Here is a 12640-nt window from a genome sequence, read left to right as displayed (position 1 = left end):
GTTCTCCTATGCAAGCCAACAATCATCTTAATCGTTTAGCTTCCTCGGTAGATAGATTAGATTCATTCGCCTTTTTCTCTTAGCCCAGTCTAGACCCTTTCTATTCCTTCTTACGATTTATCATCATTTTAGCCTTATTTATCCTACTACCATTGCCGTTTGTCTTCATAACCACAAGGTGAAATCACAACCCGGTCATCGAAGTCACTCTTAATTTACCCTGACGGGAGCTGTTGGGCTCGCCCACAAGCATTATAAAACTATCGAGAAATTTGATAACGTGGAATGTTGATCACATCGTCCTCTCTCATTTGTTGGAGCGGCCTGCCGTGATATGGTGGCCCGGAACTCTCGGTACCTTAACAATATCTGTCCAACAGGAGAACTCTCTATTCCTTCTCATTCCCACAGCTATCTTATTACCACAATTCCTCGTTTATTCTTCCAGCCATCTACGCAGAGGCTTTCCATGGGCCAATTTCAACAGTGATCCCTCCCTATTTACATCTATTGAAGCAAATTACTCGGCCTTTGCAGATACATGCTGACATTCCCCTGATACTAGACGATCATTTAATTGCATACCGTCCGCTACTACGACGAAGCGATCGAGATATATCTTCCACCCCCTTACAGAGAGCTACAACGAGCGAATCAATAATAAAAAGGGCATTAGGCACTTTCTTATGACGGGCAAGATGATTCTACAACTATACAGACGAGTTAGAGCTTGATTAGCATCTACGCTCCATCCAGTAACGGCAGTGAGAGTTGTAATTGTTCAATAATGTTGTGAAAAAAAAAAAAAAAAAAAAAAGGAAAAAAAAAAAGGTATTCTGAAGAACAGCACTAAGCTTTTCCCTACATCCCAATCTATTTAATATCCAAAATCCTCCCAAACCACGTCTTCGCCCTCCAACCAACCCCTCAACGACGTCAAAAGGCCCGGTCCCGTACAAAGATAGAACTTCTTCCCTCCATTCTTCATCTCCCCCACATCATCAGCTTTGATCCGTCGATCGTGCACCGTCGCCCCCCGTTCACGAATCTTCTCAAGCATCTTCTCCGTATCTTCCTCAGAAAGCGACCCCGTAGCGAATAGAGTAGTCTTCTCTGCCAAACCAGGGATTTTATCGAAAGTATGGATCGCAAGAGGAAGATCTTCGCCGCGCAGTGTCCATAGCAACTTCAATGGCACAGAAGCGTCGAGGACGGCCTGTGCTTGTGCGAGAATAGGTGTGATGCCTACGCCTCCGGCAATATAGATTGGTTCCTTGAATGGCGTGGCGGTGGTTGTGGAAACGGGTAGCGCAAAGGATTCCTTGCCGCCGAAGCCCATGACAGAGGGATCGAGGGGGACGCGGAGATTATGCTTCCAGAGGAAATTCGTCACTGGACCATGGAGACGCGCGGTGATTTGGAAATTATCCTTTTGGGGGAGAGAATTGGGAGGGCTGGAGACGGTGAATGTGCGGACGTAGTCGTCGTTGAGACTTTGAGGGTCTTGGTCGTTCATGTGGGCGTAGCCGCCGCTGACTTCCATTTCGAAGTTGATGGTGACGTGGTGGCCCGGCTGCCATTGGGGAAGGCCCTGTACGTCTCTCGTTTCGAGCTTGAATGTGAAGACGGCGATTGTAGGTGTGAGAATGTCCCTTGAGACGAGAGTGGCGTTGACGTCGGGGCGGTCTGTGGGAGCCAGAGCCGGTGCTTTCTCGGAGAGGAGATATCGTACGGGAGGGTTGTATGGAGATGGTTCATTGGGGGTTCCGCGGAAGGGGAGGCTGGATTTGACGAGGTGGGAAGCGGAGATTGTAATTTTGACGGCTACGTTGGAGCGGGAGATGAGGTCGGAGGCTTGCTTGCCGAGGAGGATGGCGGATTGGCCGGTGAGATAGAGGGCGTCGGATGTGTCGTAGTCGGGGATGACGACGCCAATGAGGGGATTCACTTTGAGATTTCCTAGTGATTGGTATAACCTGTTTCCTGAGTCTGTTGTTGTCACACTCTTGTTAGTTCTCATTCATATTGAACGTGAAGGGTAAAAGACTTACACTCTGGATATACTAGCTCAACCCCATCCTCGTCATTCTTCAATACTCTGATAAACCCCCTCGGTCCACCTCTGTGATTAGTGTCCATGCTCTCTCCATTGGTGCTCGATAGAAAGAACATGTCTGCCTTTTCAATCAAAGCAATTGCTTCGGGAGGTAATATCCCTCCGGGTCCTCCGAGTACTAATTCAGGCTGAGGCACCGTCTTCTCAAGAGCCTTCTTATTGATATACTTGGGGCAGTTGCCAAGGCTTTCCTGCACATGAAATGCAAGCTGTACTTCGCTTTCCGCACCGCTGATATCCGCGCCGGCAATGAGTCGACCTGCGAGCTTGACGCGATCGCGAGTCTCGAGGTCAATGGACAGACCGGACATCATCTTGCCTCCTTCAGGCCTCACTATGCCTTCTTCATCGGCACCGCCATTCTTTCCATCAGAAGACTTCCAGAAAGCGTTATACACAGGGTCGTACTGCTTGTCCACAGCGCTCTTGACACCAAGAACACCCTCGGCTACCGGCCTAGCAAAGCCTCTCTCTCCACCCCAGATGGTCGTCCACGGTCTGCCCTCATCGTCCAGGGTACCAAGCGCAACGAGCTGTGAGTGCATCACTCTTACAGCATACGGCATCGGGCATCCAGCCGACGTAGGGTTCTCGAAGCGAGGCGTCCGCAGCTCACGATGCATGGCGACCTCGCCCGGGTGCCACGTGGACACGAGAGACGGCATTGTGGCGTCGACTACGATGGATGCGTTGGTGGTGAATACGCTGAGAGGGGCGTTTGGCAAGAAGAGCAGCTGTGAGAGGTTATACGAGATGATCTGGCTGAGTAGCATGCCTTGTCATGGCAGCTAAGATCATGAGAAAGAAGAAGAGTGAGTTTGAGGGGTTGAAACTTTGAGAGCAACGACTCGAGATTTCTAGAAAGGCAGACGCCCGACTAGACAATCGCCTCACTTGACCTCCTCACATTGCAGATTCCATACGCACCAAGATTGGCTCAACGGAATCGGAGTCTGCAACGGTGACAAATCATTGTGCGGCAAAAGCGCCGCATTTCCCTCATTCGTCTGCTGGATGTTAGCGCTGACAATTCATGCAAAGGTTAAAATCAAGAGATGTGACCCCCGCATTTATTGAATGGATTAGTATATTGGCTTTAATGTTGTTGTGCAAGTATTGAGATCGCATTGCGTTGTAACCGATGAGTGAAGACGTGTTTTGTTGTCTTATTAAACCCTTTCACGATAAACACAATGCATCAAACTTGGTTCATCTTTCATCTTCAATTATCCTAATACCTATCCCTCGAACCGAGTCATGATATTTGGGTATATTTCCTTAGTAGTACAGATCAGATCCCACGGCTGTCCCTATCAGCTCATCCTTGCGCCTTTACGTGTATGTATCGTAGTTCATGATGCAAATCGCGGTTGAAAAGAAAATAGTTTTAGTTCCGAACCCGTCGGACAGATTAAGAGGCAGTCTATCTCTAATATCTACGATTGTTCTGCGCCTCAACATCGTATGCATATGCTGATCCGTATGCTGATCCATATGCTGACCCATATGTTGATCCAGATTGAGCTTGAGTCTGAGCTTGAGATTGCGGATTGTAAAAATCCTGAGAATTTTGACGAAGCGGCTGCCTAGGTGGCGGCATCCGTGATCCATTTCCGCTGTAGAAATTGTCTCCCGGTGCACGACTAGACATTGGCTCAGTCATCTGCCTCTGAGGAGTGAACCGCATCCCACGCAGGGGCACTTGGCTTGTCGCGCTTCTCACGGGTTGCTGAGGGGCTCTTGAGTAAGATGATCCTGCCGCGGATGGTGCTGGGCTGGATCGACCTTCATTGTTGAAGGTATACGACCTGGGTGGTGGACCTCGGAAAGATTGGGCATCGTCTTGCGTTTCATTGTTGAAAGTATATGACCTGGGTGGCGGACCTCGGAAAGATTGAGCATCGTCTTGCATATGCTGACGATTGCCATATTGGTCGGTGATACGCGACGGAACGGACCTTGTCGACGGCGCGTACACTGACGATGTAGCCGCCGGACCCATGCTCGCGGGGCTTTCAGAGAATGGCTGTCGATATGAGTTTGAGCCAGTCCGCATGTGGCTCATATCCAACCGAGGACCATTGCTTGGGGGGCTTTGAGAACGCGGCTGGCCATACGAGGAATTCGAGCCTGAACGCATATGGTTCATGTCTGTGCTTCTCATAGAGTCTCCCGTCCCAGTCCTCTGCAGATACGGCATGGCTGGGAGCATGTCTTCAGGGGAGGCCGATCTGGTGTTATTCGAGTATCCCATATCGGCAGCGGAACTGACCAGTGGAGCCCGAGAAGAATAGCTCATGGTTGAGGCTCCCGTCATGCTCCGTGGGGGCATCTGCCGCTTAAAGTCTCCGACCGGGGTCCCTGGATTCGACGTGTACGCGGGCAAAGGTGCAGTGACGCCAGTTTGCTGCTGTGGCGCGAAGATGCCGACATTTGGTAGAGTAGGAAGCGACGTGTCTGGGTGAGCCTCGCCTTTCTCGGTCATGGCTCTTTTCATCCTGTCTGCCTGCCCCTTGGCGAGCGCCTTGTTGACCGTCTTGGTCACAATCTTGAGCAGAGCGCTGTTGACTTTTCGCTCACAGTATCCTGTCAGGCCGCCGTCGGCGCGGGGAATCCAGTGAAAGAGGAAGCAGATGTAGAAGAGGACGGCGGAAAGCAAGTACAAAGCTGAAAAGACCCAGACAACCAGTGTGAAGCACATGCCTCCGAGAATGGCAGCCTGGCGAAAGTCCTGTTGCGCAAGTGTCTTGATCTTGTCAAAGAATTCTGAAATAGAGCCCCCGACCGAGTTTGAGCTGACAGCGAGCTTGGCAAGATAGACAGATCTGAGAGTCAAGGCATTGACTACCTGTCGCGGACTGGTACAGAACAGAACTCGGATCCAGGCTGTATAAGTTAGCAAAGATGGGTCTAATTAGGAGGGAACTTCGTCCGAATGCTGCCACATACATTGAAAGCTAAAGTAAGTAAACAGGGCAATATATTCGGCGCCCTTTTTACTCTTGGTGAGCTCGGTAAAGACAAGGAATCGCTTGAAACCTTGGCCAGACCCCAGACGGATTGACTCCCAGCGGACAGCCAGACTGTCGAGATAGACCTCGGCAACATTTCCTCGTTTAATCTTTCGAGCTGCACGAATCCATTCAAATCCGAGGTTGACAAAGGACAAGATGATGCAAACAGAAAAGATCCATTTCGAAACGGAAAAGGGAATGGCGGGCTCGATCTCGGATGACCATCGGTTGAAGACAAGCAATTGGACGGCAGTAAAAGTATCGACTCCGTAGACAGTGAGGGAGATGATGAGGCCCATCCAGAGGGTGATGTATGCGAAGACGGCACCGCAGCCCTTGGCCTTGAAGTCGGAGAGGTTAATGTAATCCCATTTCTGGTCGGTATATTGCCGTGTCTCCTTGCTGCGATGACTTAGGCAACCCATTTTGGCGATGCGGGATGAACAAACGGCGGGGTATTCGAATCGGGTCAAAGAGAGGTTATGCGACGGATCGAACTCGAAATGGCCAAAAATGAAGCGAAAGAGAACGCAAAGTAGTACTAAAGATAGAAAACAAACAAAGAAAACAAGAAGTCAAAGAAGTCGAAGCGTAGAGAGTGTTGGTTTGTACGGTCCTGCCGATAGCACTCGTCGTCCCTCGCCTGCGAAGTTTCGACGGCGCTCCCTTAGGAAAAAAAAAAGAACGACGAAACCAGCGATGGGTGTCACCGGAAGTCTGAAATGAAAACGACTGGCGTCTTCAAGAAGAAAAAGAAAAGCGACAAAAGGGCCGGCATGTGTGGGCACACAACAGAAGAGCGCTTGACAAGCGGCTCACCTCACGAATAGGCGCTAGAATACACCCGCGCACGCGCCGCACACCTGCAGGTCCCCGTCGAATAGAAGAAAAAAAAGAGGCGAATTGCGATCGGCCAGCGAAGCGTGCAGCAAAGCAGAGCGGGATGGGCCAGAAGGAAGGGAACGGCCAGAGCTAAAAGAGAGGCCCCCAAAGGTGAGGCAAGGCGGGAGGGAGCGGTTTGCAGGCGGGCCTTGGCCGTCTCAGATTCACCCCTTGAGCGTGTGTCAAGATGGCTGGGGGTGGGCAATGGCTTCGTTTCCGGATCGGGAGAGAAAATGACAGCGGCAAAGGAGTGTGTCGATTGTTTGGACGAGAGATGCTTGTTTTGGGATGAAGGAGGAGAATGCAGATGCAATGCTTGGGGATATCATAGAGATTGTATTGATGTACTCTGGGCAGTGGACATTGTTCTTATTCTGCCAGGGTGCTATTGCTATTCAATACTATCTCTACTAAATGAATCAACTGAGATGAAATGAGATGAAATGGGTGATTGAATACTTTAGTCACTACTACTAGTGCAGCTGTACCTTGTCTCAATCACACTCATGCTCATGCTGTTATAGTATAGTAGATGAGAGGGAGCCATCAAAGGGAAACGTGGAGTTGTACCGTAGCTGAGAGTTGAGGGCCTCACTCACATTGATCTGCAGCGCTGATAACCATCCCCCAGCACTTAGGCCTAGACTACAGCACACTCTTGCATGGATCAATGCCCTATCCGCGGGTAGGGACCATACACAGCAGGGCCTATTCCCGTGAAACCTCCATCTTCATCTCATAAAGGCTTCATCTCCATCAATCCCATCTCATGTAACATCAATAACAAGGGTCTCTAGCGGCAAGCCCGCTTCCCCCAAAGAGGCATCTTGAAACCCCCCTGCAGACGCCGCTCACTGGCCGATCGCTTCAGCATATCAGCGGACGCTCAGGCACCTCTAGCCCGTGATTGGCCTTGCGAACACCCCTGCAGCTGCTCGGTTGTGTCCAGTTGTTTCGCATTTTGCGTGCTCAAGCGCCAGAGCTTTGTCAAACCGGACGAGGTGCGTGCCGTGCACTTGATTCGGTTGGGCGCCGTCTGTCAGTTTGGATGCCAAGGGTTGGAAACGGAAACAATAAACAAATCAGCAGCGCTTGGCCTCGTGCTTGGGTCGTTTTCCGTCAAGTGTCATCGAATTGATAAAAACAGAATTGGATTGAATTGGAAAAGATGGAATAGATCCCTTGTCTTCAAACGTGGGGTACAGGTACGAGTAATATTGCATGTGGCCGAGATAATAACGCAAAGATGGGCGGGTAATTTATCTGAATGTCACAGGCCACGCTAACTCACCCAACTCATTCCCTTCATCACACAAAGAACCTCCCGCGATAAGCTTGAGAGGCATGCATGGTACAAAGGTGATTGTACCGTCAGTCTGGCTCTCAGCGCTGTCCCTTTGAAACACGCTATGACATCAGCTCCGTGCCGGTGGATTTAATTAGAATGGATGGAATGAAGGCATACATTTTAGGCTATATATTTGGCATCACCCTTGGGATGAGCCATCTCTACGCCGCACGTACTAAGCAACTAGCAGATAGAACTGAACACAACTGCAAACATCAATGACTTGAGCTGAAAACACAAAGTAAATCTCGGCCAACAAAAGGTCGCAACCCATGTCATCATTCCTCAGTAGCGATGGAACTTGTACACTTCCAGACCTTCTATCTTGTCAAACTGCTGCTTGCTGAGCACCGCACAGACTTCTGTGGGGAGAAAGATCTTGGCCCCATGGAGCTCGCATGACCACATCAAGGTCGCCAGGCCGGGTTGTTGGAACCCACGAAGGGCTTTTTCAAGAGCCACGATGCTATATCCGTTAAATGGTCGCTGTGGGGGCGATGTAAGGCCAACGTCTTTCATACCCTCCACGAGAGCATCAGGCAGAAGCGTAGCGCAGCCAACAGTGGTGTGAGACGGATAGTTGGATGAGCAAAGGCGCGACGGCTCTGACAGTTTCTTCTTCATGGCGTAGAGGTCGAGAAATAGTTTATCAATGAGGCCTTGTCTCGTCTTATCGATTCCGACTATAAAATGAAATAGTTAGTTGTCTGACTGTTTGATGTGAATTACATGCACCTGAGGTCCATGTAACCAGGAATGGAACTTACTGATGACGCTCTTTGGTATCGGCAAACCCAGCGTATGCATGGGGCCCCTGCTTTCTCGTATAACTATCTTCGTAAAGGCGGCAAAGTCGAAGCTGTCAAGAAACACCCAAGATATGTAGAGTCTGAGCACAAGATTCCCCCCGTAACAGGTAGGATAAGGCTCCTCTAGACGAGCAATCCACTTGTCCGCAAAGGGTTTCACTGTCTGGTGGCATTGAAAGTGATCAACAATAACGGAGATGTTAGCAAGTGTCTCCAGGCTAATCTTTTCGGGGATGTGGACTGTTTTGCCGTGAATTATGTTCATCACCATTTCTAATGCCTTCTCATCCCAGTGTCGGGCGACGAAGAGATACTTGTACGTAAATTTGAATGGCCGAATATTTGGCTGGTTGTTTGCCTCCATCTGCCTGCAGATCGGCGATACAGGTATCAGCTTCTTTGACGAAAGTAGCATCCAGATTTCTCGTTGACTGTTAGCGTCCTCTGATGCATGACCTCCTCTCACCTTGAATTCGTCAAGTCGCGGTTCGTCGACCAACACATCCGGGAGCGCGTTCTCCCATACTGGGTCATCTCGTTGTGCTCCGATGGCTCGGTTGACGTTTTCGAGTACGAGGATTGTATCCCCATCTTCGGCGATGGTGTAAGTAATCGGCTCCATGATGACAACAAGATGGTAGATTAGAATTGGTGTTGAGCAGGATCAAGGGCGGATCAAGAAGCAGCAAGTCCATGGCTTTTTATGTCACTACGAGGGCGCTGGGCAGCATTCACTTGGCTGTAAAGTGGCAATGTTCAGAGCCGGATATCGACAGAATGAACATGAACTTGTGCTTGCTTGAATGATTGACAGTCTCAAGAACACGGAATGATTTCTGTGGTGACATACCGCAATGCAATCAGAACAATGAGTAGTGTTGAATCAAAGAACATAGAAGCACGGATGTTGCGGGGACGGACAAAGATGGAAGTTGTTAGTAAAAGGTCGTTGACAAAGCAATTTTGTAAACAATGCCCTGCCATTGTATTAATGATTCATACCTACTAGGTATATATTGAGCATGAACAAACGAAATGGATTCAAGTTTTCGCACAAATCGTCCTCAATTCACCTCGATTTTCCCTCTCGGCATCTCACTCTTCAATATTCTGTGATTGTCAATTACATGTATACATTACTCCGTTTGAACACTGAGAATGTCATTCATAAACGACTCCAACACTTCCGAAATTAAACTCCTCTACGAAACTGAACAGGGTGTCTGGTTTGCCACCAAGAGGAACGAATATGGCTTCCCGAAATACATTGCTCAGCCACTCGGGTTTCTCGATGGATCTAGCCAAGAGGACACGGATGAGGCCTGGAAGCAAAAGACATTTCACGACCTGGGTGATTCCATTGCTCAAATCTTCAATCACGAAAACATCATCTCCATCGCCGGCCACATAAGAACCCATCCCTTCGCTAGTGCCACTTCAGCAGCTGGCGAACCTCAGCTTAGCCGTCCAAGGAATTACATCGTGTGGGACTATTGCGACGCAGGAAACCTCAGTGGTCTCTTCCTGTGTATGCCACGCAACAAACCTCCTAATTTCTATCTCCCCGAGTCACTCTGCTGGCATGTCTTGACATCGCTCCTCAACGCCATTACGTATCTCCACGATGGGAAGCGCCTCATTCTAGATACAAAGGCACCGGCTGGAGAGAAACGGCAATGGCTGCCAGTAGATCAAGATTGGCATCCGATTTTGCACCGTGCCATTGAACCGAGGAACATTTTCTTTCAGCATTCACGGGGTAGCGAAACGTATGGACTGTGTAAACTGGGCAACTTTGAAGATGCAGTCGTCACGAATCATGTCATTCCCCCCGATGATGGGCCAGATGCTGTGGATAGAGATGCAGAGATCAGCATAGCAGTAGCTGCGCGGCGAGGGTTTGAGTCGTTGGATACGTTGCGCCACAAGTTGCACACAAGTGTCACACCAGATACAGAGGTATGTATGGAGTCAAATGATGCATCCTCCCCTTTACCTCGTTCCAACAAAATCAGGAGATATTGATGGCAGAATAGGACAACTGCCCCTATACCATCGCCGATGAACTCTTTTCCGTCGGCAAGGTCATCTCCACGATGATGACAGGTGAAGAGTCTCCCGCCTACGATAAATTGCCCATGACGCGGTACTCGGCGGCATTGCAACGAGTGGTGATGGATCTGTTGAAACCAGACAGCAGGAGAAAAATCACAAAGATTCTGCCTCGAACCAAGATGGTGATGGGATACTATCGAGAGTGGAAGAACGGCACAGATGAAGGGAAGAATTATAAGGATATTGAGGACGACATGCTTCCGAGATATGAGGCGGAGATGGAGATGGAGATATGATGGAGAAAAGAGAAAACGAATGGGGATTAAATTGGGCCGAGGAGCTGAGCTAATGAAACGGGGGATTTTTAGCTTGCATGCGGCTAAAGCAGTGGGAGCTGGTGGAATATCGCGCATCCTCACAGGGGGATCTGCAGAGAGGATCTTGTTGTTTATATTGTACGCCGAAGAGGTTGGAGGACAGCCCGATGTTGGATTTGAATAGCATTTACCGAGGGTGTAGATGAGGTTTACTGTTTGATGCATTCGTATTCCATTTAGGATATTTGATGTAAAGTTTCAGGCTGGCCAAACTTTAACAGTGATTCGTGTCCTCTGCCATCAAATTCCATTCAAGTGTTAGTCCTGCTACCAACATCCAGAACAACAATCCGATGCAATCATCAAGTTTGCCATCCAACAGACCCAACCAGAACACTCAGGGGATCACATCTAGCACCTATTCTATTATAATACAACAATCTCCCATCTCCCATCTTCTCATCACAGGTAAGACATTCACAGAGAGTCCAAAACCTAAGCCGAACCCAATCCAAGCATTAGCTCGTGATTGAACTGCGGGACTTGGCGACTTCTCTCCGCGCAGCGCTAGAACCAAACCAGAAACCCGCTAAAGCTCCTCTCCCCATAGGGCCCTGCGATCCGACCGGCTCACCTCAGCTCTCCCCCAGCTCCTCTTCCTCCCAACCTCGGGTCGACACTTTTTTAGAGCGGGTGTGTCTCGCAATTCAAATTTCACGAGGGTTTCACAAAACTCTCGCGTGAGAGACAAAAGAAAAAGAGGCGCTCAGACGCTGCGCTCCGACTGGTCCAGTCGCTGGAAGGCCAGAGCAAGCAAGCGAGCGAGCGAGCAAACGGCTCGTGACGCGCATCCCGTCCGGCCGGCTTCCTCGCTTCGTTCCTCGTCTTCTCCCTCTTCTTCATCTTCAGCTTCTTCTTTCTCCCTCCCGCTGCGGGCTCGGCTCTCCTTGCGTTTACTACCCGAAACATCTCCAAAAAGCGCCGGGAACCAAGAAAATCCACAAACATCATAAAAACCACGGCCATCGAAAAATCCCCGACAGTCGCCATGTCCGTCCCAACCGCCACGCCGCCTCTCCTCCTCACCAAGAGGCTCAACACCTTCCTCCACTCCCACCAGACCGCCCATCTGCCTACTCTCCTCCTCACCACCTCCCAAGGCAAACTCCTCGCGCACGCCTCCTCACAGCCCGTCTCCGTCCTGCGCACCCACGCCACCGTCGCCGCCTCCCTCCTCGCCATCCACACATCCTCCTCGGCCGCCATCCCGACCGCTCTGCCTGGATCGCGCACGCCCGACCCTATGAGCAGTTCGCCCGGCAGTCCTCATGGAAGCGACGACCACCACCATCTCAGCCACGACGAGGATGAGGATGCCGACGGCCCGCACGCGACCGAGTCAGCGCGATCCAAGCAGCGACCAAGGCGCACCATCAGGCCCGTCACCATTACTGTCCAGCTTAGCGAAGGCACTGTCATTATCCGGCGCCTCAAATGCGGCCTTCTCTTCGTCTGCGTTGGTCCCGCTGCGTATAGTCTTCAGGATCTGCACCACACGTCGTCACACGCTCACCATGAAAACGGGGACGGCGTCGGAAGCCCCAGCGAGGTGGAAAGCTTGATAAGTGCGGGTGGCATGACAACGTCGAGCTTGGAGAGTGCGAGCGCTCCGCCTGTGGTTGCTATGAGGAGACAGGCTGCCGAATTGGCGCGGTGGTTGGATGAGAAGCTCGGAACGCTCAGAGTCCCCGAAGAGGGCATCGGTGTTGTCGAGTTTTAAGATGGAGATTGTGTGAAAGATGGGAAGATTCTGTTTGAGAGAGATGAAGAGAGATTGCATCATATGCTGGTAGGAAACCAGCTGGCGTTGGATTATGCGGCATTTTATGCATTTTGGTGAAGAAGCAAAACGGAAAAAACACCCAGTTATAATTTATATTTCTTGTAATACTCGACGCATTCAGGATTAGATACCAGAACGAATAGCAACGAAGGCAGTAGATTCTCTCATTCACTCATCTTCTTTGACGCCTCCACGACCAAAGTAGTGTATCAAAATGTACATATTCGGCTTCCTATATGATGTTGCAAACGCTTGA

The 12640-nt window shown here is 50.2% G+C and overlaps 5 protein-coding genes across 5 annotated transcripts; 2 read left to right on the top strand and 3 right to left on the bottom strand.

Annotated features, from left to right (window-relative positions):
- Positions 1–877: 877 nt before the first annotated feature.
- Positions 878–2781, bottom strand: T069G_10660 (uncharacterized protein; the record flags this gene model as incomplete). The annotated part of the gene is made up of 2 exons (XM_056177870.1): positions 878–1989; positions 2052–2781. The coding sequence occupies 2 exons, from the start codon at positions 2779–2781 to the stop codon at positions 878–880; spliced, it is 1842 nt and encodes a 613-aa protein (XP_056024160.1).
- A 764-nt stretch (positions 2782–3545) lies between these two features.
- On the bottom strand, positions 3546–5555 carry T069G_10659 (fungal potassium channel domain-containing protein; the record flags this gene model as incomplete). Its single annotated transcript, XM_056177869.1, has 6 exons — positions 3546–3702; positions 3766–3785; positions 3840–3924; positions 3988–4301; positions 4389–5002; positions 5066–5555. The coding sequence occupies 6 exons, from the start codon at positions 5553–5555 to the stop codon at positions 3546–3548; spliced, it is 1680 nt and encodes a 559-aa protein (XP_056024159.1).
- A 2090-nt stretch (positions 5556–7645) lies between these two features.
- Positions 7646–8791, bottom strand: T069G_10658 (uncharacterized protein; the record flags this gene model as incomplete). The annotated part of the gene is made up of 2 exons (XM_056177868.1): positions 7646–8043; positions 8128–8791. 2 exons carry the CDS (start codon positions 8789–8791, stop codon positions 7646–7648), a joined length of 1062 nt encoding a protein of 353 aa, XP_056024158.1.
- Positions 8792–9327: 536 nt separating this feature from the next.
- Positions 9328–10520, top strand: T069G_10657 (uncharacterized protein; the record flags this gene model as incomplete). Its single annotated transcript, XM_056177867.1, has 2 exons — positions 9328–10128; positions 10206–10520. 2 exons carry the CDS (start codon positions 9328–9330, stop codon positions 10518–10520), a joined length of 1116 nt encoding a protein of 371 aa, XP_056024157.1.
- Positions 10521–11589: 1069 nt separating this feature from the next.
- T069G_10656 (uncharacterized protein) lies at positions 11590–12321 on the top strand (the record flags this gene model as incomplete). The annotated part of the gene is made up of 1 exon (XM_056177866.1): positions 11590–12321. The coding sequence occupies one exon, from the start codon at positions 11590–11592 to the stop codon at positions 12319–12321; it is 732 nt and encodes a 243-aa protein (XP_056024156.1).
- Between the last annotated feature and the right edge of the window lie 319 nt (positions 12322–12640).

The sequence above is a fragment of the Trichoderma breve genome, assembly GCF_028502605.1.
Source record: "Trichoderma breve strain T069 chromosome 7 map unlocalized scaffold00007, whole genome shotgun sequence".
Lineage (NCBI taxonomy): Eukaryota > Fungi > Ascomycota > Sordariomycetes > Hypocreales > Hypocreaceae > Trichoderma > Trichoderma breve.
The sequence above is the reverse complement of the archived record's forward strand: the minus strand, read 5'-3'. Positions and strand labels throughout refer to the sequence as shown.